At 40.3% G+C, this 22,257-nt stretch overlaps 1 protein-coding gene and 1 long non-coding RNA gene across 4 annotated transcripts; one reads left to right on the forward strand and one right to left on the reverse strand.

Annotated features, from left to right (window-relative positions):
* Positions 1 to 1,290: 1,290 nt before the first annotated feature.
* Positions 1,291 to 12,196, reverse strand: LOC121674332. The gene is made up of 4 exons (XR_006019553.1): positions 11,882 to 12,196; positions 3,160 to 3,291; positions 2,888 to 3,058; positions 1,291 to 2,511 (listed from the first exon to the last, which is right to left on the reverse strand). It is a non-coding gene; the product is annotated as an uncharacterized LOC121674332 (long non-coding RNA).
* On the forward strand, positions 10,509 to 18,995 carry IL21 (interleukin 21). 3 transcript variants are annotated; one of them, XM_042048597.1, is made up of 5 exons: positions 10,509 to 10,654; positions 10,783 to 10,818; positions 14,205 to 14,342; positions 14,777 to 14,857; positions 14,958 to 18,995. In XM_042048597.1, the coding sequence occupies exons 1-5, from the start codon at positions 10,520 to 10,522 to the stop codon at positions 14,970 to 14,972; spliced, it is 405 nt and encodes a 134-aa protein (XP_041904531.1). In that variant the 5' UTR covers positions 10,509 to 10,519; the 3' UTR covers positions 14,973 to 18,995. The 3 variants fall into 3 exon arrangements, with proteins under 3 accessions (XP_041904531.1, XP_041904530.1, XP_041904529.1); XM_042048596.1 differs by having other exon boundaries at positions 14,777 to 18,995; XM_042048595.1 differs by lacking the exons at positions 14,777 to 14,857; positions 14,958 to 18,995 and having other exon boundaries at positions 14,205 to 14,660.
* Positions 18,996 to 22,257: the final 3,262 nt, after the last annotated feature.

A 22,257-nucleotide genomic window follows, 5' to 3' on the forward strand; every position in this document is an offset into this window, starting at 1 on the left:
TATGTGAATGCTCAGCCTTGGCACCGAGCTGCTCTTGTTCGTGCACAGTGTCATTCTTGAAGAAATCTTAGCTCATAAGAGAAGAAAAGTAAATCAACACCCTGAAGGCGAAAGTTCCCTTAAATTCCTTCAGTAAGGAATACACAGATTTTTTGGAAAAAGTCTAGAGCAAGAAGCAGCCAAAGGGCATGTCTTTCCAGTCAATGGATAAAATGGGAACAGAAAAATAGCTAAATAAGGCTATTTTACCCCATTTTCAGTAGGTGCAATAAAGTGCTGTGTAGGTCTAAAGAACTATTAAGGCACAGCAGTCCACAGCAAGCCACATTAGGCCATTTTCCACTAACTTATGGAAGAGTTTAAGTAACACTGAAGAATGATTTACACTAATGAGAAGACAATGTATCGTATGAAATACAATTTTATATAGAGAAGGCAACTTAATGTATAAAATACTGGCTTCTCCTGACCACCCTCATAGCCTTAATAAAAACATTGAAGTTTTCTTTCTTTAAACATCAAGGAGCAGCATAAATATAAAGACACAGTTTGAATTCTGAAAGTTCCAGTACTTATCTTTTTGTCACAGAAAAAGGAAACTACTACCTGTCCAAACAGCTGGCAAATCCAGATTCCCTAGCCTGGTAAGTTAATTAAAATTGCCCTGGCTCTGTTAGAAGCAGACAAAAATTATTAAGACAGAAGTTCTTTTACCTTTAACCTACACTATCCCTGCCCCTTATGAACTGCCTTGAAGTGCCTGGGTAGTTCTACTTTGGGACACTGGCTTACTGACCTTCCTTTTTTATGTCAGATCACTTAACCCTCCTGCATCAAGTAGGAAGGACAAGGACCAACTTCAGCCTTTTTATGCCAAAAGTCTGGTTTTACTTGTGTCCTTTTACAGTTACTTCCTCAGTCCTCCATTTTCTGGAACACTGGTTACTGACTGTATATAATCCTGGCACTCTTTCTCACCTGTGAAAAAACAAAAACTTTTCAGAGCATGTATACTGAATCATAAAGATCTAAGGAAGCACAGAGAATGACTATAAATGTTAGACTGATCACCTAAAAAAGGGAGAGCATCTGATTTTTTAATTTGCCAGAAACCATATGAAGTGGCACAAACCACACTGCAATTACTGAGATGGCTAAGAAAAAAAAGCTCACTTCAGGTTGGACATTCTACATCAAACAATGAAGAAAGGTTTTTTCCCCAGCTTTTAAAACTATTACAAATAAAACATCATAATTAAAAATCACTAATGGAAAATTGAAATGATCATATGAACGTGTCAGCACGGAACATTTTAATATTTCTAGTTATTTATTAGCTTTGACAGAAACTGGCCAAACTTAATTAAATCAATCGGGATATCATGAACAGAGCTGAGAGGGTAAGTTTGTGCACTGAACTCGGTCTAGCAATAAAGAAGAAAACAAGGCAGCTCAGACAACCAGTAAGGAGAGTTTCCATGGCACATGATTATATCAGAGGGTAGAACTGTTTATCTCTGCTCAATTTAAACGCAATTTAAAGTGAAGTGAACGGTGACATTTCTCTCAGTGAGGCCAAATCAGTTGTGCAGAGGGCAATGGCAAGGAAAAGAGACAAGAAAAAATCTACAGTGTCTAATGCTTCTCTGCCACACTGCATTTTCCCAGCACCTTTGAAAACAATGTTCTTTAACCTTTCCCTGCAGATCCGCCACAAACGGTGTTTGAAAGCACATCAGCCTCCTTTGATCTCCGGGTATTGTTTTGGAAATTACATCTTTGTCTCCTTTTTTCTTCAGGCCGTTTCTGAGATTCTCATGAGTTTTCCTGTTCTCAGGTTCAATGTTTCCATTTCCCTTCACGTTTTTGCCCTTTATGCAGCAGTATCAAGTACAATTATTTTGCATCCTTTGGAGTGCCATCAGCATCTCTTCTGACTTCTCAGCTGTTCCCTCAACATCAGGGTCCAAACCTGCAGAAGGTGAGATTTAAGGGATGCAACTATCCTGGGAGGTTTAGGTACCAAGTAAAAGAAGCATTGACAGAGTTTTTCCATGGGTTGAATAACAAAGTAATTATGTAATCCTTATGATAATCAGAAGAGGAGGATCCAGGAGTGGAAACTGAGCTATATGGGAAGGAATTATGAATCCTATGATATTGCTTCTAGGTAAAGTCTGGGTGCTTCAAAAGAAAGCTAACCCTTGGTTATCTGCCTACCTGCATATCTTGCAGTGATAATGGGAAAAATGTGATTTTCAAAAGCCTCCATTGTTCTAGGCTAGGATCTTCAGTGCCTCCTTGTTTGCCTTTTGGTTTCCCTCGAGTTAGTTCAGAGAAATAGCACTGTCCTGCTCAAGGGATGGGTATCAATTGTAAAATCTGCAAGAAGCTCTTAAGTAACAGGCAAGAAAAATGTCCTTGTCCAGAAGAGTATTTTTGAGACCAATTGTACTCTTTTCTTGTATATTCATCTACAGATGTAGTCATCATGTTTACTACCTCAGGTTTCTGAAAAGAAAATACAAGCAGGACAAGACACCTTAATTTTCCAAAGGTACGATGTTAGAGTAATACTTTTGGTTATTTTTTTTCCTTGAAAAGGAACTCTCCTGAGAGGACCAATGAGATAGTAATAGGGAATTAAAATCTATGGTCTTCTATTGATGTTTCGATACGGAAATTACTGAAAATTATTAAGATGAATCTTGCAGTCACCCCTCTGAAATAGCTAAGTGGGTGATCACACTTTCAATCTTTATTCACACAGAAGTCATTGACTAATGTTTTCGGACAGATTTTGGTACTCCCACAAACACATTAAGTAATTCTTTTCACACAAATAGTAATTTCATTTATATTTCAGCCAGAAACTTTGTTATATTACCTTGAATGTTATTTTTCTTCTCCTCTGTTTTCTAGCAAGAGGTCTTTGCTCCTTTTTAATACATTCCCATAGGTTCACTCAGAGGGAATGGCGTACACGCTTCTGGGAACTTGTGTGGCAGAGGCAAAACTGCTGTTGTTGAAAACTCAAAAGTTTGGGCAGTCACTGGTCCTGAGAGTGAAGGGAATGGGATTTGCCACTATTAGAGGCTCAGGTGTCCTGTATTGCTACAGCTCAGCTTTCTGGGAAGTTACAGGATGGGAGGCACTCACCAGAGCAGAAGGGAGGAGAGTTAGGGAAGGAATGAAGGCTCATACAGGTGAGTCCATGGCTCTCCTGGCTCCAGTTAAGTGATGATTCTGTGATCCTGTGAATCAATTCACTGAACTCTGCATGGAACTCAACTACAAAAGAAAAAAAGCAAATAACTGATCAACGGTTCAATTATGTTTTGCTGTGATTGATACTACTTCTGCTGCAGCTCCCTCTCTGTCCTACCTTCACATTCTTTAGTTTTGGATTTACCTTACATGTAAATTTATTTATTTAGACCACCTGAAAGACTACAGATACTGCTGGTTACCTTAAATGGTACCAGTACTATAGTTTATTCTAAATTACCTTACTTAGCTGTTTGGGGTTTTTTATATCAAATTCTCAGGTGGAAGATTTTTATTTTATAAGTCCTCTGTCATTTCCCACATTTACTTACTCTATTTGTCTCCACACTTGTGGAGAATGCTTTCCTCTCACATCTGGCTCTCTGTATTTAATTTAATATTTCCTTCCTAGACCTTAATCATAACCAAGAGTATCTTGATTTGTCTCGCTTTTTGAGGTCAAAACATGCTCACAGTGCATCTTAAAACATTTCCATTACCGTTTCCACTGAATGCAAGGAAAATATGTTGACTTCATTAAAAAAAAAGAATAAAATTGAACCAGAGATAATTTTCATAAATTAGATGTACAGATTTCACAGCTCAGAAACAAGGATGTCGAACGTGTCCAGCCTATACAGCCTCCTACACAGAAACCGCAAGGTTTCAACGACAAGTCACTGAAACCACAGCATTCAGCTTTTTATCCAAGACAACCTCTACCCAACGGGTGCTGCTGCCTTGGTGTGCTGACTGCTCACACAGTAGTTTTTTCAAAGTTCGCTTAAGGTGCTGACCTGTGAAGAGAAATGAAACTCATCATGCAAACAACTGTGCTATACAGCTTCTCAAATCTGTATGTGTGTGCACATAACAGATAAACCTGCATGCACCGGCACACACATTCCTACGTTAGATACGTCTAGTTAGAGATGAAGACAGAGACGTCTGGAAAAAAAGGTCATTACAAAAAGCTGTTTTTACAAAGTTACTAGCTTGAAGTTTTATCTGTTAAGGATAGCATGAGCTAGCCACCTCAGCAGACTTTAACCTTCTGTAAACAACTAAATAGCAGATCTATTTATGAAGTTAAAAGTCGTAACAAAGAGCATTACATTCACAGAGCAATTAATGTATGAGAAACAGAATAGTATTCCTATTTAAGAGAATTCCAGATGGGTATAGCTACTTCTGCAGCAAGGCTTTTATTGATAAAACTGCCTGAAAAGTAACAACAAATCCTGCTTGCACAATACCATCATACCTACAGGAGTCTTAAATGTAGATCAGGGTGCAGAGTTAAGATTCCCCTAAATACTCTTCCATCAAATGATTCTGCCTGAATGCTGTCTGCACTGGCACCAGATTGCTGTTCGTGGAACAATGATGCTGAGTGAGAGCCACTGGCCCCCTCAGCCTCGCGTGCTAAGGAGGCACTTGTTGCGTAGGCGATCACAGTTGGGTTCAGTAGTAAAGGCAGTAGAAGGGGAGTTTTGGACTTCTGGCAACTCATTTCTATTTGCAAATCTGTCAGGTGTGCTAAGGAGAAAGTAGGGTTGATAGTGAAATGATTGCAATCAAAACAAAGCTAAACAAACAAGCTCTCAAGGCCTTTGCAAGAGGGATTTCACTTTAATGACCCAAGGCCCTGTAACAGAGGTTCCTCAGATGCTGACAAACTGTGACACAGAGTAGCAGTGACCTGAGGAGAAGGTTCTTTAAATGGCTTTGCAGCTGAAGAAAAAACCTGCATTACTACACCCTGAGAACTGCAGAGGTGGCTTCTGCCTCAGCCTTCTCTTAGGCTACACAGTGTGACACCAAAGCCTCTTCTCCGCTGCAGGAGCTGAAGTACAGCACATCTGGTGGCTGATCCAGTGGTCTACAGCACGCACAGGGGTGGTGCTCAGGGCAAGCTGAGGAGTTGGTGTGCAAGCAGGGACATGGAGTCACTCCAAAGGGAGGCTGCATCCTCCAGTGCAATGTCACACTGCTCCTCTGTCCTCACTACTTCTTGCTGTGCCACAGGAGCCCCAGCACCGTAAGACAGGACATTGTCCCTGGGAAGACACAAAAGAAAGGGCAGGAGAACAACGTGACTGAGTTTATAAGATTTGGAATCAACACTGTCATTAAAAATAATTCTAATAGAAACTGTGTATAAACAGTAAACACACATACATAGATGAAGGAGAGTACGATCTGTAGTATTGTGGTAGTACCTGAGAACCAGAAAGCAGAACTAGTTAGAAATAAGTAGCATTCAGTCATCTGCCAGCAATAACCATAATAAAAAGGAGAGATTTGCATTTTATTTTGAAGATACAGTTATATAGAATGTATTAATAAGGCAAAATCAGGACAGATCTGCTGAAGGAGGGAAAAGGGGCCATAGCCCCTCAGCGGCTGTGCCCTGTATTCAGCTTTAGACTGTGTAAGAGGGGAACAACTGCACTGCTGTGGAGATCCCACACCAGCACAGCAGCCTCATGAAATGCATCAAACCTTTAATTCTGTTATCAAACTCAAGCTGCAGTGTCATGCTGATCACCATGCAAGGCATGACAGGATAAAGGGAGCCCCAGCTGCCAGTGGAATGCTACCTATGTAGCGCATTCCCACGGGCTGCAGTAGACTGTGCACATCCATCTTGAGCCTATAATGCTTTGCAGGTTATCTGGTTTGTACTACTGATGTTGTAGCACAGAAGTGACTCTCTTCTGACTTCTGTTCCTTCTGTTCATTAATATTAGTAAATTTAAAAAGCAAGCATTTTGCATTGTGCCCATTCTGCATCCTCCATTCACAGTCCAACACCTGCATGTATCTCTTCTGATTTTTCTTTCTCAACATTTAGGATGAACATGACACACACACTGTTGGGTTTCAGCACTACCACATCCCTGCCTTTCACACTGTAGGCCTGTGTCTTAGTGGAATCATTGGGAAATGTGTTGGGAATGTTGGGAAACAGACAACACTTCTGTGGTAGAAAGGCTGTGGGCCATCCTTCACAAGGAGACCTGCAGACCTGCCATGCATCAAACCCCTGAGCAGCAGAAGTCCTGGCTGCCGCACAGAGCAGGAGCAATGACTCGTCTCACTCATTGCCCCAACCTCTCCCCTCCTGTGGCTTTCAGCTGAGCAACTCCTTTCTGCCCTCAAATTTTTAAGAGAACTGTGGTAGCTGAACATCCTGTCAGCTGCTGCCTTGTCCTCTGAACGTGGCTGTCCTCTGGTAGTGGGGAAAGATTATGAGCACTACTGCAATGCTAACAAGAATGAAGCTCTCTATAAAAGCTGGAACACAGCCCAGGCACAGCTCTAAGCTCTTAGTTACAGAAATCAAACTGTTCAGGCCTTATGCAGGAGTTTTTAGCTGAGATATGAAAGGAACTGCATGATGTGGATGCCTGCAGTGGCAGAAGACTACACTTGGTGACCCAGGGAGGCTTCTTCCATCCTACATTCAGAGAAAGGTGTGACCCAGGAGGTGGGAGGCTGCTCCCAGCACTAAAGGAGACTTAAAAGGATGTGCCCACAAGAGGACAGTTCTGAATATCTGGCACTGTGCAGGGTCGGTCTAAGCTTGTCTCAGGCTCTGGGTGTTAACAGGAAGTTTTCTCAGTACAGTTTGTTATCAGTGGTTGGGAAGAACACAAATACATTGAACTATGTGCCTAAAAAGGATTACTGGGTTTACCTAGGAGCAGGATGGGAAAGAAATCAGCTACAAGTTAACTCTGGAGGAACATTATGGAGAATGTAAATGGTTTTATATTGTTGCCTAGTAATATTTTAGTACCTGTGTCTCCCCATTCAGAGTTATATTTACTCTGCTTGTTATTGCAAATACAAGTTAAGAATAGATTTTGTCCCAGGTTAGGTTTTCCCTCTTCAAAGCAAAGTTAAAAGACCAAAGAATTATACCAAAGTTTATAATAGGAAAATAAGATTGCAAGGGGGCAGAACTAACTTACAAAGTTGTCAGAAATATTTCAAAGACTAGTTTTTCTAAATCTGTTTTACAGGAATCTTCCTCCTAAGTCTCCCATTTTCCAGCATAACTCTCTCCCCTTGTTTCCTACAATCCCCCCAAGTCACAGATAGTACACACACAAAATTTCACAGACCTAAGTTATAAAAATTCTTTGAAAGCAGCCCTGTACATTACAGAGTTTTTTGGCTGAGCCATAGCAATGACTAAGCCATGGGAAAAGCCTCCATTCAGCTCTCCTGTAAAGGAAAATGTGGGTGGGGGAACCGGGCTTTCGGGGTCGAAGTCATGCATCTCTTGGGTGGCACCGTAGCGAAGAGGAAAGAGGAGGATTCGGCCTGGCAGGGCTGGGCTGGGAGGTTTCTCACATTTCCACTTCTCAGCCATCCCTGTGGGGCTGAGCCGGCGACAACGTGAATGAGGGTGTCATTGTTTGACTCAGCATGTTCCTAAGCCACAAGAGAGAGGTGACGTATATAAAAAACTTGCTGCTCACTCTTATCTGATAAGAGGGATATCAAGGAGTTTTCTCCACTGCCTAGACAATAGAGGAAGTCCTCCTTTGTCCTTGCATTTCACTTTCTCTGTTATAATGCCTTCCTTGAAGCAATTATTGTGGCCTTACAGCCTCTAACACAAACCAGAAGACTATACAGCAGTTTTAGAGACCTGATATGCAAACACAAGTTACCACATTGTCAAATGCCCATTGTTTAACTTCCCATTTACTCCACCAGCTTTAAAACCGATCTCTGATCTAACTGATTTAATTTGGAGTAGCTCAGACAGAGCCGTCTCACCTCCCATGATTTTGGTGGAGATCTGCCTCTGTCCCTTCAAGTCCTGTGCTTCTGAAAACACAGATTTTTTTTGTCATATTTTTTTGTCATATTACACATCCAAATGAAAAGTTCCCAACCTATCAACCAAATAAAGATGCATAACGGGCTGACAGTGCAAGCACAACCACCTACTGGAGCTGGGCTCAAAGAGGTTTCCCAAAAGAATCCACAGTTGAAATACTGACAATAAGAAGTAAAAGCAAGCATTATCACCAGCAAGTCAAAAAGTGGATTAAGGATAAATGAACATTCATCCACGTTACCACACAACAACTACAGAAAAGTTATGGTAAAGAGGAGCAGAGCCAAGTACCCTCTTCATGTAAAGAACACCACTATTGGAAATAATCTCTCCATGTTCTCAGCAGCCTCAGGGAGCTGTTGGATAACAGACAAAAAAAGTTTTACAAAGCGTCACAGGAATGGGATGGAGGGAGGAGGGATAAAAAGAAGTACTGGTGACCATGTGGTTGCTCAAACCAAAGATGCTGTTGATTTCCTTTAATGAACCTTAGCTATAAATTAACAGTCATTTCAAATAAAACCTACTGAGATCCTCTGTACCGCACAGTGCAGCTTGCTGCTTATCTAACATTATTTCACAACACATCTATAGAAAAAAAGATTAAAAAATCATCACACTACCTTTTCTTCAGGAAATAAAATTTCAGACTATGTGATAGAAGAAAGTATTTTTTTTCTTACTTGTTTCAGTTCTCATTTTTCAGGATTTCTCTTCTATTGGGTGTGACTAGCTACCCCTTTCACCAGGAGAGGTTGTGTGTGTGCATGCATGAGACCCTGTGTGCCATATGTGTACCTACATACACCTGTAAAATCCATTCCTTTAAGCTATTCATTTTCTGAAAGAAGAAAAATTACTTAAGTACATAAACAGCATAGAGTAAATAATTGTTTGTGCACAGAAAACAGACGTGCCAGAGTATGTCACATACAGCTCTCACCAGTTTAAGCACTCATTTTTAAATGAACAATGAACAAGTGACCCAGACTGACAGCCCAGATTCACCCACCAGACAGATGCAGGTGCATTTGATACAATGTCAGCATATTACACAGATTACCACACACCCAGCTGCTGTCCAAACTCTGTGTAGATTTTGTAAAGCATCTCCAAAACCATCTGGAATCTTCAGATTTTCAGAGACAAAGATTTAATTTGAAAGACACATGACCATCTTTTTATTCCCCACAGTGAAAGTGCCCAAGTGACTTTAACTGCCTTCTGCTAATTCCAAACAGGAACCTTTTAATGGAATTGATAATAATTAATTAATGATAATATGTAAGAGGCATTTAAAGTTGTTTTTTTCCTCTTTGTGATAAAATATTACAATCAGTGATTTTAAAATCAACTGATTCCTAGAGCTGGCAGTCCAGTAAGTCCCTATCCCTGCAGAGACTTTTGTATGGATTTCACCCAGAACAAGTGCACTTCTAGATTCCCAAGAGAATTCTCAGGTCTCAGTATCACATCTTCTTTGAAGAGAATAAACTCTGAAACTAACCTTGAACCTAGCTGCTGAAGGATGTAATTGAATGTGTTTAGCTGTCACAAGTAATAGTGTCCCTTGGGACTGACTCACCAGGATTTAGTCCCTGCTCTTCCAGTATTGCTCCCATCTTGGTAATGGGCGTCATTCAGGGATTCATCTCTCCCAGAACAATGTCTCTCCCTGCAACCTTCACCCCCAGTGGATATGGCCTCCACAATGGTGTTAATGAATCTGCTACTGGTTCCAAGTAAGTATAAAGCAGATCTCAGCTGATTTAAATGCTAAGATGAGCTTTTACTCACAGCTCTAACAGAACCCAAGCTGGGAATGAAAAAGCCAAGGTTCATAGATGTCAGGAGGAACCAGCTAACATTCCTTGGAGCCCTAAAGTAAGATAAATACATTTACATTTTGAAAGAAGTCCTGTCATATTTCTCCAGAACAGTACAGAAGAGCTGCAGATGGACTGAAGAGATTCATTGCTGTATGACACAGGAAAAAAAATGCAGAATCTTTGTTTACCTAGGCCTGTGGTTTCTAAGTACCAACTTTTTAGTACGCTCATTTCTTGACTCAAAGTGAAAATGGGAATTCACCCTTTTCTCTTCTTTTCCTGTCCAATGTGCAGATCGGGCACATTTTCTTTCACTCCATCAATCCCTGTCCCCCCACGCACAAGGTCGCGTACAGGCATCTAGCCAGTGGAAAAGAAAAAAGGGTTACTCATTAATCCATTCTACAAAGCTTTCCAAACTGAAATGGGTGGGTTCTCCATCTCCAGCAGGGAGCAATATATAGGTAGGTGCAGAGCATACCTGAGCACAGCTCAAACTGGAGTGTTACACTTGAACAGCACAACTTTGCTCCCAGCACATTTTAAAACAGAACCTATCAGGATGAAGAGGATGATTATTTTCTGCATGCTTTTCTTCTGCTCCAGTATGGTGCTGACTGCAGCTTCACCCAGAACAGCGAAATACAAACAGATTCTCAAAACAATTGAGCAATTAGAAACCATGGTGAAAGATAAGGTAAGTGATGGTATTTGTCATAATATTGAAATTTCTTTTGAGCATTATGTATTGCTTAGTACATATCTTGTGATGGACACCACTTTCAAATGTTAAAACTTTTCTAACTTAGATTTGTTTTATTTTAGGATGCTGAATTCCTGCATACACCAGAAAACACTGTGGTGAGACTGCTTTAACATTTTATTGCTATTTATATCAATTTGATTTTGTATGGGTTTATTCCATTGACAAATGGCAGATGTCTTCTTCTTCACGTCTCTGACCTAGTACTCTTAATGCAAGCTAGACTGAATAAGAAAATACTTCATAGAAGTTCCTTTTTTCTTGATGTTTAATGGCAAAAGTGTTTCTATTTTGGGATCTCAATTACTATTTTGCTATTGTATGTGTACCATAACCCACCAATAGATCCAGAGCTGCACATATTCCATTTACTCAAGGAATACTGCTAAAAGTGAGGATTCATACAAGAGCCAGAGGAGCAGCAGTGCTTTTGGGGATGCAGGTATTTGGAGTGGAAGTGCCTTCAGCTGCCATGAGCTCCAGCATGGCTGAGCTGACCCCCTTGCCTCCCAGTGCAGCTAAATGCCAAGAGTGGCACTGCAAGGCCATGTCACAGAGTGCTTCCTGTCATCTGCAGTCACACTGCTCTCTCTGAGACTATCTGTGCAGGGGTTGTGCTATCAACGGGAAGACAAAACTGCATCTGCAAATATTGTCTCTTCAGATTATAACTAGTTAAAATACAAGAGCAGCTGCCAGTGAATCACTTTTTAATACAGATACTTCTTTATACATCATTTAGTGCTGACATTTGGCATCTTCCAAGGTTAAGAACTTCTGATATACAGTAGCAGTCACCAAGCCTCTGCATTCTCCAAAGTGCCAGGATGCAGGATGTACTGTGAAATTAAATGCCAACCACAGTAACATCATGTCTTAAAAGCTTAGAGGGCAACTACATCCTACTTTGATAATCCCCCAACATGCAACTAAGGTCTAGAGCAACCTGTGGCTATCTAATATTATACTTGTATTATCAGCTGTCTTAAATTTTTGAGCCCTAGCAACTATTTCGTAGCACAAACAATTTTGATTGACATATAAAAATGATCACTATGCATTACGACTCTGTAAAGCTGCAGGCATTCTTCAAAATTTATCTACTCAGGACTGTAAACTCCCTTGCAAAGCAACTACAAGAAGAAAGGAAAAAAAACTCACCTCATTTCACACAGGTTTTGGTTAGCCTCCTCCTAGGCTTTACAGCTGGGTGCATGTTTTACGGGCCAAAAAATATACAGAAACATGGCCAAAGCAGACACATTTCTTCACATTGCTAGAAACAACTGCAGTGCACAGACTCATTGCTGGACTTTTTTCACTAACACTCTTTCTAACTTGTGGTGTCAAAGTGAAAAGGAGGAGGTTATTAGCTGTCATTTTACTCCAGTGTTTGCCACTGCCTCTGAAACTAAGCAAATACAACTAGCGACTAACTGCTTAGTGAGGTTGTTGGGGTTTTTTTCTTAAAAAAAGTCATGCTCACCTCAGGAAGGAAGACAGCAGTTCACTTGCAGCTTAGGGCTTTACTGGCTGATTCTGGGAGGTCCTAAGTGCCTCTGCTGAATACTAGAGAAGATGGAGAATTCACATATTTAGAAGGCATTAAGTTGATACAGGTTAAGCTTCTGATGAAAAACATGTAAAAAATATTAGTTTGCTAATAGTAATTATCACCAGCAACCAAATGAACAAACTTGTCATCCTACAGGGTGACTAAGATACGAATTACAGTGTGCCAAAGTGGCACTCAGGGTGATTAGGTGCCATCACACCCTAGTGAAACTCAATTTAATAAAAAGTCACTCATATAACTGCATTTCAAGTATCAAAATATTTGAAATTATTTTATTATAACCTGCTCATGCCAGATTCGTATTTGGTATTGGATATTCAAAGAGAAAACTACCTATTATAACATTCAGAATCAGGTGGTTTATCCCTATCTGTTCTGGCTTCCTTGAGGTTCCTTTGCGTGGACTCTTAGTCCCAATTCAATCCCACACAATTTCCTTGTACCCTCAACAATGAAGTATTCTTTCCTTTGAATAAAGAGAGGTAAGTGGACATCAACTCAAGGGATAACAGGCTGAGGCTGACAAGACAGTGTTAAGGCTGAGGTGATTCCAGCCTGGAGGGCAAATGAGCTCTCTTGCTGGTGATTGGCACTGCAGCTGAAGTGGCATTCAGCGACACGATTCTGATGTACCCCGGATCCATATCTAACCCTGCTGATCACTAATTCCAGAAGTGAGGGCTCTATGGGCTCATCTGTAAAGTTAGTTTGAGTCAGATGCAGAGTACTGCTGCCAACTGCCTCTGATACAAATATTTTACATGTTTCTAGCTCCCCTCAGACATTTCCAATGGCCTGTGCCCTTTCATGCCTCATCCCCAAAGTGCTCAGCCTGTGACAACACGCCGGGCCCCACAATCCCTGTGGTGCCCTGACCGTTGGCTGCCTCAGCTACAACTGACAGCTCAGCAAAACAGAAAAGGCAGCACAGATGAGAAATGCTTGTTTCTCAGCTCAGCACAGATGAGACCGAAAACGTTTTCAGTTTCAGCTGGAAAATCAATCTCTTTAAAAGACGAGTAGTTTTTTTTTTCCAGTAACCACGGCCGGTTACGGTAAAGATGCTTGAAACTAACATAAACGTGTGGCTTTTAAGGAAAATAAAATGTTTTATCTGACCAACATAGAATGTTGCTAGTAAAATTTGCTACAAGCAACATCCCTGAAGGCAGCCTTGTCCTTGCCCGAGCAGCAAACTGCAGCAACATCTCATAAGGCAGATGAGACTCAGCTTGGGTAGCAGTAGGTATGCAAAACAGGGACGATGGCTTTGGAGCCTTTCTAATACGTGTAATCAGCAGCTCTAAATGCTTCCTTCTTTGGAAAACAGGAAGCAACTTAGAAATTGGCTTCATTAAACGTTGCTTTTCCTTCTCTGTTGACTATTAGGTTAGTTTTGGGGATAGTTTCTATATCATTTCTGATGCTATTGTGTAAGAACATTTCAATAGTATTTGAAAACAGGCAGTTCTACATCAATTATAATTATTGACTAGGCAATATTAAAAAGGGAACAAAAATTAGGAAGAGAAAAATTGTATTCCCACACGTAGCACTGAGAGATATTTGCAATTTTTAAAAAATAAAATGCTTGTGCTTTAGTAGGTGAAAACCTACTACACGTAACTGATCTACTCTTCAGGAATGTTTTCTTTCAAATGCTGCCATTTTGGACATTCATTTTGTTAAGAAATACGTGAGTAATTATGCAAGAACAGGCAAAGTAAAGCTTCAAGATCTCTTGCATATGTAAAAGTAACTTAAAAAAAATAAAATAAAAAGGTACAGTTGAATATTCTCAGTTAATATCCTGGATACCTTCTTTTGCACATGGACCACAACTTAATGCATGCAGGAAAAAGTGCTGCAACATTAACTTTAAAACAGCTCCTTCTTTTCCTGTCCTAGGAGGGATGCCTGTACACAGCTGTGACCTGCTTCAAGAAGGGCATCCAGAAATTAAAACCAGTGAGCAGCCAGGAGAATACAAAGTTCAAAAAAGCCATTAGACTCATGAACAAATTCACCTACGGAGACCCTGGAGAGGTAGGATTTCCTCACAGTGCTCATAATCGTGATCATTGCTCCTTATTTTCTCTAGCAGATGCCCCCTGCAATGGGGGAATTGTAGAAAGCAAATCTGTTCAAAAAAGCAATCTGCCTTACATTACTTTGGAAACAAAAAAGCCCAATTTTTGCACTTTTGGGAGAGGCATTCCCTGTGATCCTAGTCAATCGCATGCATGTTCTTGGCAACCACATGATGTGCTGGCAGAAGGACAGGGATCACTGCAAAACAATGTGAATGAAAGCTGTCATTACTAAATTCCTTCCCTTTTGAAAGAGTTTGTGTCTAAGCTTTTCCAGCTAGAAAAGGCATTGATTACAACCCTCTTGATTTTTCAGTGAGAAAGCTTGAGTTTTGATTTAGGATTGTGATGTGCTGTTTAGAAGTGCCATGATTCTTTTTTATCTTCCAGCAGTGTGAGTCTACATGTGAATCTTATGAGAAGAAAACCCCCAAAGAGTTTTTGAGGGGCTTTGCAAACCTAATGCAAATGGTAAGCAGAGTTGATTCCTCCTGGGTGCTTCCTGACATTTTGCAAACCATCACAGATATCTTTATTTTACATCCTTACTAACAGTGTGTTGTTTTTACAGCTATTCAAGAACTAAAATAGGACACACCAGAGCTGAAGGCTACTGAAAATCTACTCTTTAAAGCAGACACTATGTTATATTTAAGATGTGAAAAATGTAAATACTTTCCAGTGCTATTATGATGTGTTCTCTGTGTGTGGTAAGTGAAAGCTTCTCCCAAAATATTAAGGAGTCGTATTTGGATGGATATTCGTAAGATGGATGCTGTTTTCGAAGTGATTCTAGCCCCACCGTACAGTGAAAATTAAATTCTAATTTCGCAAAAATAGGCTCTTGTAAGGGACTCAACTGTCACCTTCTGCTGAACTAGAAATACATGAGATGGTTACTTCTGTATTTTTGCTTTGATCTTAACTGAATGCCATGCAAAGATTTCTGCAACTTTTCTAAGAAAATCAACAGAAAAATTATCAGAGGCTTTGAAGCCTCAAAGGGATCTACTTGGACTGATTTCCTTATTTACAATGATACCACACACAGAGATTTATTTATAAGTTCTTTGATTGTATCTTAGCTAACTATGGGAAAATATCCTGTATTTAACTGTCTTCTAAGTACTGGAAAAAACATTTACAAATCATACTGTATGGCTGTGATTAACATCTTGAAGTTAATGGCACATTTGCCATGGGTTTCAATAGGGAGAAATGTAACTCACATGCTCTAAGTGGAGATACAGGATTCTGGGGGGAAAATCCTGTTTCAGAAAATGGAATTTCATCTACACTCTCCCAGACTAACATGAGAGATGCAGCAGAGGCATGACTGGCTGGTACAACCAGCCACTACAAAATGTTCAATAAGTAGAGTAATTGATGATTAGTCAGAGTGAAACAGCCCTAATGCATATTGCTCTTTCTCAGAGGACAGCACCCTCATATTCATGTACCATTAACACTATTCATTGTCTCTCCTCCTGATTGATTGTAACAGTTTAAGTTTTATTTGCCGTTTTTGCTTTAAAAATCTGTCAAGTTTTTTATTATGTGGAAACCTTCCTGGACAGCTACTGAATCCTGAACATTTCTGTGGGACTATGGCCAGAAACATCGCAGAAATTTTTTTAAATGGAAGTGAGTATCACAGCACTTAAAACTAGTTTCAGCAGCTTAATTATATACCACCATATTCTGCTTGCAGTGATTCTGAACCTCTGGGTTCTTCCATCTGAGCAGTAACTGCTAATTTACCCCAAACAGATATTAGCCCCACATGAGGAAACCGATCTTGGAAAAGAGCATGAACCTTCCAGTAAAAATTAACTTTTCATCTAATTTTCTCTCTACTTAGTAGAAATGCGGTAGAGAGAGGAAACTGGAAAACTGCATCTAATGTTAGGATGGAAAATGACAAGGTTAGTTACCTCCAAAAATAATAAGGTAGTATTAAAAATATTTCCATTCCTACCAATGTCGTCGGCCTAAAGGAAAACTAATACAAAAAGCTTTGCTGCCTCCACATTTATACTGTCCTGAAATGTAAACCTCCTCAAAAATGTACATCAGAAAGAGGAAGGAAGATCCTCAGGGCAGAGCAAACTAAGGGAACTCTCCTTGTTTCTGGTCATGGCCATTTTGATTTAGAGTGTCTTTTTCTTCTCCTTCTCTTTTTCCGTTTCAAAACCCGCTTTTCCTCTGTGTAACATTCTATCTCATACCTCAATGTTTCCACATTATTGCATCAGAATTAACATTCTAAAAAAGAACTACCACTCATATGTAAGTAATCAAAGTACTGAGTTTACATGATGTTCTTTCTGCACCTTCTATCCCCATTTCTCTGACTCACCTACCCATAAAGTCCCTTCATCACCAGTTGGTGAGCAATATGCAAGCTGCTACTGCAACAGATTTTAAAGTTACAGAAGTAATAGTCAGGGTAAAATTCAATTCCAGATTTGGATAAAAGCAACTGAGAAAACATTGAAGCATGTCCTGTGGTTGCAGTGTGCCTGCTGATGTTTCTACATTTATATTTTTATGGAGGGGTTTAATTGAATGCCTTTATCATGAATTAAGTGCCTTTTTAGGTGAGTCCTAGAAGTCTAACAAATAAACCAGCACTTCTCGTGCAGTTCCATGGAATATTTGCATGTGCAGGGTTTTAGAGAAAGAGCTTTTTTTTTGTACAAAGAATACAGTATGTATTTCTTTATTTGTAAACGTCTTTTCCAGTAACTAAGTGCATCGAAATCCCTGTTCTAAAAGAGCCTGTTAAAATCCTTGTTGCGCAGATGAAATGGGATTAGCATGCCCTGACAAAGACAACATTGCGTATTACATATTTATTAGCAATCATTATAAAGCATTGAGAAGGAACTTTTGTACCTGGGATGGACATTTTATGAATGAAAAACAATTCCCTACACAAATGTCATAAGCTAACTAGGTACTCCTGCCTACACTGCAGCAATGTCTGGGTTTTGTCCAAGAGGCAGCATGTAATGCAGGAAGTAATGCACCTATTTCTGTTTAGTGACTTGCTTCACTGTTTTTAACTATGAATCTTATCACACCAAGCATAGTGCTAAGGCTTATTTTTTCTTGTTTTAAACATAATATGCTTGTTTATTAATTGAAGCTATTTCTTGTACCTGCAGAACAACTTAATTTAAAACGCTCATTTGTAGTATTCAAAAAACTAGTGAGAAACAGTAACAAATGTAACTTTAGAGGGTTAATTGCTCAGAGATCTTGCTGAAAACTGAAATTATTTGATAATCCAGTCCAGCTATGCGTGGAGAATATTAATCACAAAATTAGCACAGCTGATTTTGGGCAACATCACACCTCTGGGCAGTGTCAGCACAATCACAGAGGGCAACTCTGTCCGCTTCAAATATGCTTTGATTTACAAGATGTGTGGCCTCATGCTCACTCTTTGATTTGTCAGAGTTATCAAAGACTGAGTGTATTATTCAGGGTGTGCTATCTGAAGAACAGGACGAATGAAGAACAGGAAATCTGTGCAGGACAAAACAGTGTTCAGGAAGACCTCATCTTTTTCTGCACCGGCGTTCTCAGAAGGAAAAATGAAGATGCCCAAAGGAGGAACCTGTGACCTTAGGAAGGACCAAATCCAAATGTGTACACCCTCTTGCTTTATTTCCTTTCATGAGATGAACTGTCTTTGTACTAAGTGCACTCTGCAGAAACAATGTGTGTTTCACTAACAGAGTACATTGTGTAAGCCATAAAAGCTCATTACCTCCCAGGGAGGCTTTACAATATATTTATGATTTTGATCATAAGCGCCCTTTGTAGGCACTTTGAGATGTGTTTTAGCATGGTATATAAGATTTTGTATAATATTTACTTTTCCTGAGAAGATTCTTTATTTTTATACCAATTGACTAATCTAATTTAATTATTTATTGCATTTCTGTAAAGGGAATGTTTGTACTAAGGACTGTGTGGTCTGACTAATTTATACGCCTGTGATATTAAACAATTTTAGCCAACACGATTTTCTCTTGTTATTTTCTTTAAAAACTTATTTTTGAAGTTATGTGTGTGAGAAATATTCCCAGTGGGTTTTCGAGTCACCTGTACCATATACCTGTTTTGGAGTGGGGTGAATTGTTCCTGAGTATTTCTGCTTCTCACCGAGTGAGCAGATGACTCAGACTTGACTAACAGTTAATTCTGGATGAACCCCAGCATACGTGATCCCTCCCAAAGACAGGAGGGATCCCTCCATCCAGTGGAAAACCCACAGGGAATAGCTCTCTCAGATAACCACAAAACTTCCCTACAGTGTTCTCTGTTTGCACTTGTGCTGATGATCCATGCTGTAACAGGAGCAAAGGTGAAAGAGAACATTTCCTACTCAAACACCTTTGGCCCAAGCTGCTGATCTCCACTGCTGTACTGCCACCTTTTGACGGCAGTTTGGAAATTCAAAGCAGTTCCAGACATTAAACAAGCAAGCTATCATTGTCATGACAGTGAGCTTTGAAATACCACACAGACATGACAACTAAGTTCTCCACTTCCCATTTAGTTTTCCCTTTCCCTGTTTACACAGCTGAAGGTCCAATTGTGTTGCTGTTGTAACATCATGAAGAGCATGTTTAAAACTATCCCTTACCACATCAGTTAGGCTCTTCAGCAGCTCCTTTTCCTTTGTAAGGGGCTTTACAAATGGATACTGTGTCCATGTGTCCGTCCCTTCATTAACTGTCCAACAACCTATCAGGAATTCCCCGGCTCTTTTTAGATTCTTTGTAAAGGACCACCTGACTTTTACCTCTTTTCACTTTTTATTATTAAACTTCTCAACTGTTTCCTGTCCTCTCTCCATGCCCACCCCTGTTTCTCCATCTTCCTCCCATTCTAATTTCCCATACTTGTTCTCCCAACTTCAGTTCATTTTTCTTCCTTCTCTTACACTTCCTCCAGCTTCCTTCCTGTTGTCCGGGAGTTTTCAGACACTCAGATGGTGCATGATCATCAGCTGCACAATTCCATTAAAATGGAAAAAGAGTTGAACATAATGCTAGTGGCCCATATAAAGTTTAATTCCTCACCATCCACAGGAGAACATCCTGACTACAAGGAAGTCAGAAAGATTTTCACTTTTAAGCCAAAGAAGTGAGAGAAGCCCTCACAAACCAGCTGTAGCAGATGATACAGTATGTTTCACACCAAGCTTATCACAAAAGATCAGACAAACACTATGACAGAGCAGCTCTCTCCATCCTCCCTTAAATCCTTTTAAAAATTGTAGAGACAGTGAATGAAAAAGGGGTCAAGGCCAGAGCCAGCTGATACGAAGACAGGATCTGCTGGGGGTCAAATACTGAAAAGTGTGTGAGGTTGGCACCCCAAGTCCAGGACTTTATGAAATCAAGAAGCAAATCCAAGTTTATCACAGCCTTTAGGGATGGCCAGGAAATGCATCAGTGTAAAAAGCAGATCATTGCACAAGAGGGCAGCAGGCAGCTGAGAAAGAAAAGGAGATCTTCATTCCCTCCTCCTCCTCCTGGCCCCACCCAGTTCGTAAGAAATTAATCTACAAACCCTCAAATGTAGGGAAATACTGTTCAAAAAGGGGACTTAACTAAAAATACTCCCACTTCTGTGTTCTCTTTTACGGTTCAAATGCCATCTACACAGTAATTTCTGCTTCTTCCTATATTCTGTTCCTTCCCAAACAATCTAGTCCTCATTCACTCCCTTTCACTCCCTTCTACCCTCCCTTTCTCCTTTAGGGAAGGCGCTTCAGTTGTGCCTGACACTGACAACTCTTGCATTAACACCAGACAGGACAAGCACTGGTAAATCTTGCCCCACCTTATCTCACAGGTGCCATTAGGAGGAGCCTCACCTGAAAACAAAGAACAAGCAAAAAAATTTACAGGATCTGAGCTATTCCTGGAAGATTTACACTTCCCTTCAGCATGGAGCACTGCTGCTCTTCTAGCCATGGAGCACTTGGCTCATTTATAAATTGCTAACCCAGTACCTGCAGATGAACAGTTCCAAGCATTCCTTATGGACTTACTGCCTCTCCCTTCAGGTGTCCTGTATGTTGTTAGACAGCTGCTATACTTTATTACCTATTTTTTTCCATCCCTACCTTTACAGGAATACTTTTAGACACTCATACATGAATAGGCTTTGTTTGGTGAGAGTATCTTCTTCTTCCTTTCCCCACCCTCCTCCACTCTTCCGACTCACTCAATCCCAGCCCTTCCCTGGGTTCACAGTCTCAGCTGGGCAGGTTGAACTGCAACACATCTTCAAACCTGAAATAATTCTGGTTAAAAATAGCTTTGGGGGGTCCTATTTTACTTTTATCAATTCTTTCCATTTCCTATTTTACACCCTACAAAGACCTGAACAAACACCAGGTAACACCCAGTGCAGCTGGAGGTGGTGGGAAAGGTGCAGTACAAATTCCCAAAAACCTGACTGGCATTAAGAATTTTTTATGGCACTGAAGAACAAAATACTGCCTCGAGCTCCTTTTCCACTTGTTGCACTGGACAGGGCCGGCTTAAACCATTCCCACTTCTTCCCCCTACCAGTCCCCAACAGTTGCATTTTGGGGGGTAAGAGGGTGAGGAGGCAAATTATATTTGCTCTAGGTCAGTTCTCTGACCCAGTCTCTCTGCATTTTAAAACACATCCTCCTGAAGCATAACTTCTGCATCAGAAGACTTCCCTTAAAAAGATGTGTTACAAGGCAAACTCAGAAGCAGACTGGGTTGGGAATTTTTCAGCGCAAGTTTTTCCACTGGAGGATAACGATTTGTTGAAACTGAAACTTTACGACTTCCACTGCAACAGTCTGACAAAACTTGAAGCAAAAACCATTTCTCAGGTCCAGGACAGAATTTCTGTTAAAAACAAAAGCATGTAAGAGCAGAGCAGAAGGCAGGTTTTTGGAATGGGAAGTGACCACTGGAGTTGGGCTCCAACCCCTGCTCTCCTTGATTTGGCCTTTCCATTTGGACACACTCCACCAAGGTGCCAGAGGTGGCTACTGATGGCTATGGGATCAGTCTCACACTTCTTTGACTGCTTTTTTATTAAAACAGCTGAAAGTTTTCATCATTTCAGAGTGACACAGTGGGGGATAAAGATCAAAATTGAAAACGTGACACTTTTGTGAGATCGGGAAGTATTTTTTAGCTAGTTCTATGTGGTTCTTATATGATTGTCTCAGTGTTTGAGACAATTCTCCGGCAAATTTCCCCATCTGACACATAAGCCTTTTTTAGGCTTTAAGAACAACTCAGTGGGCAGCAGAGCAGTAAAGGTCAGATGAAGAGCAGCAGAGGTACACAGCAAACAGTAAATCCCTCTGTGGAATGAAAGAAACCGTAGGTTGAAAAGTCACTGGGAGAACAAAGATGGATAGTAATTTCATTTAAAACTTCTCCCTCAGTGAAAGTTTCTGTATGAGTACTGATCCATCAATAACCCATTTCACAATCAAGAGCACCCAGGGTGCTTTCCCAGGCCTCACAGATCTCCTTATTTTCCATCAAGACAAAGCACCAACACTTTCACTGCAGTGAAACTGCTCTGTACCAACAGTCAGATATCAGCAGTCACATGGCTTTGGATAATTCATGCTCAGTTTTTCAGTTAAAGAACAATGATCCATGTCTTAAAAGATACGACAAACATATTTTAAACTAAGTTTAATACAGATATGTAGCCCCATACATTTGCAAAATACTACTTTATAATTGTCACCATAAACTATGATAAAAATTCCACTTCTTTCTGTTGCTCTATTTGAATGTTGCTTATATATAAAAAACTATTCTGCCAGCTGTTAAAGGTGA

Source organism: Corvus kubaryi, unplaced genomic scaffold (assembly GCF_017639235.1).
Source record: "Corvus kubaryi isolate FWS band 111438036 unplaced genomic scaffold, C.kubaryi_AGA036_p1.0 67, whole genome shotgun sequence".
Classification (NCBI taxonomy): Eukaryota; Metazoa; Chordata; class Aves; order Passeriformes; family Corvidae; genus Corvus; species Corvus kubaryi.

Coding starts and splice junctions, on each gene's coding strand:
- IL21 (XM_042048595.1), top strand. CDS start 10,520: ATGAAGAGGATGATTATTTTCTGCATGCTTTTCTTCTGCTCCAGTATG. Junction 10,655..10,782: donor AAACCATGGTGAAAGATAAG/GTAAGTGATGGT, acceptor GTTTTATTTTAG/GATGCTGAATTCCTGCATAC. Junction 10,819..14,204: donor ATACACCAGAAAACACTGTG/GTGAGACTGCTT, acceptor TTCCTGTCCTAG/GAGGGATGCCTGTACACAGC.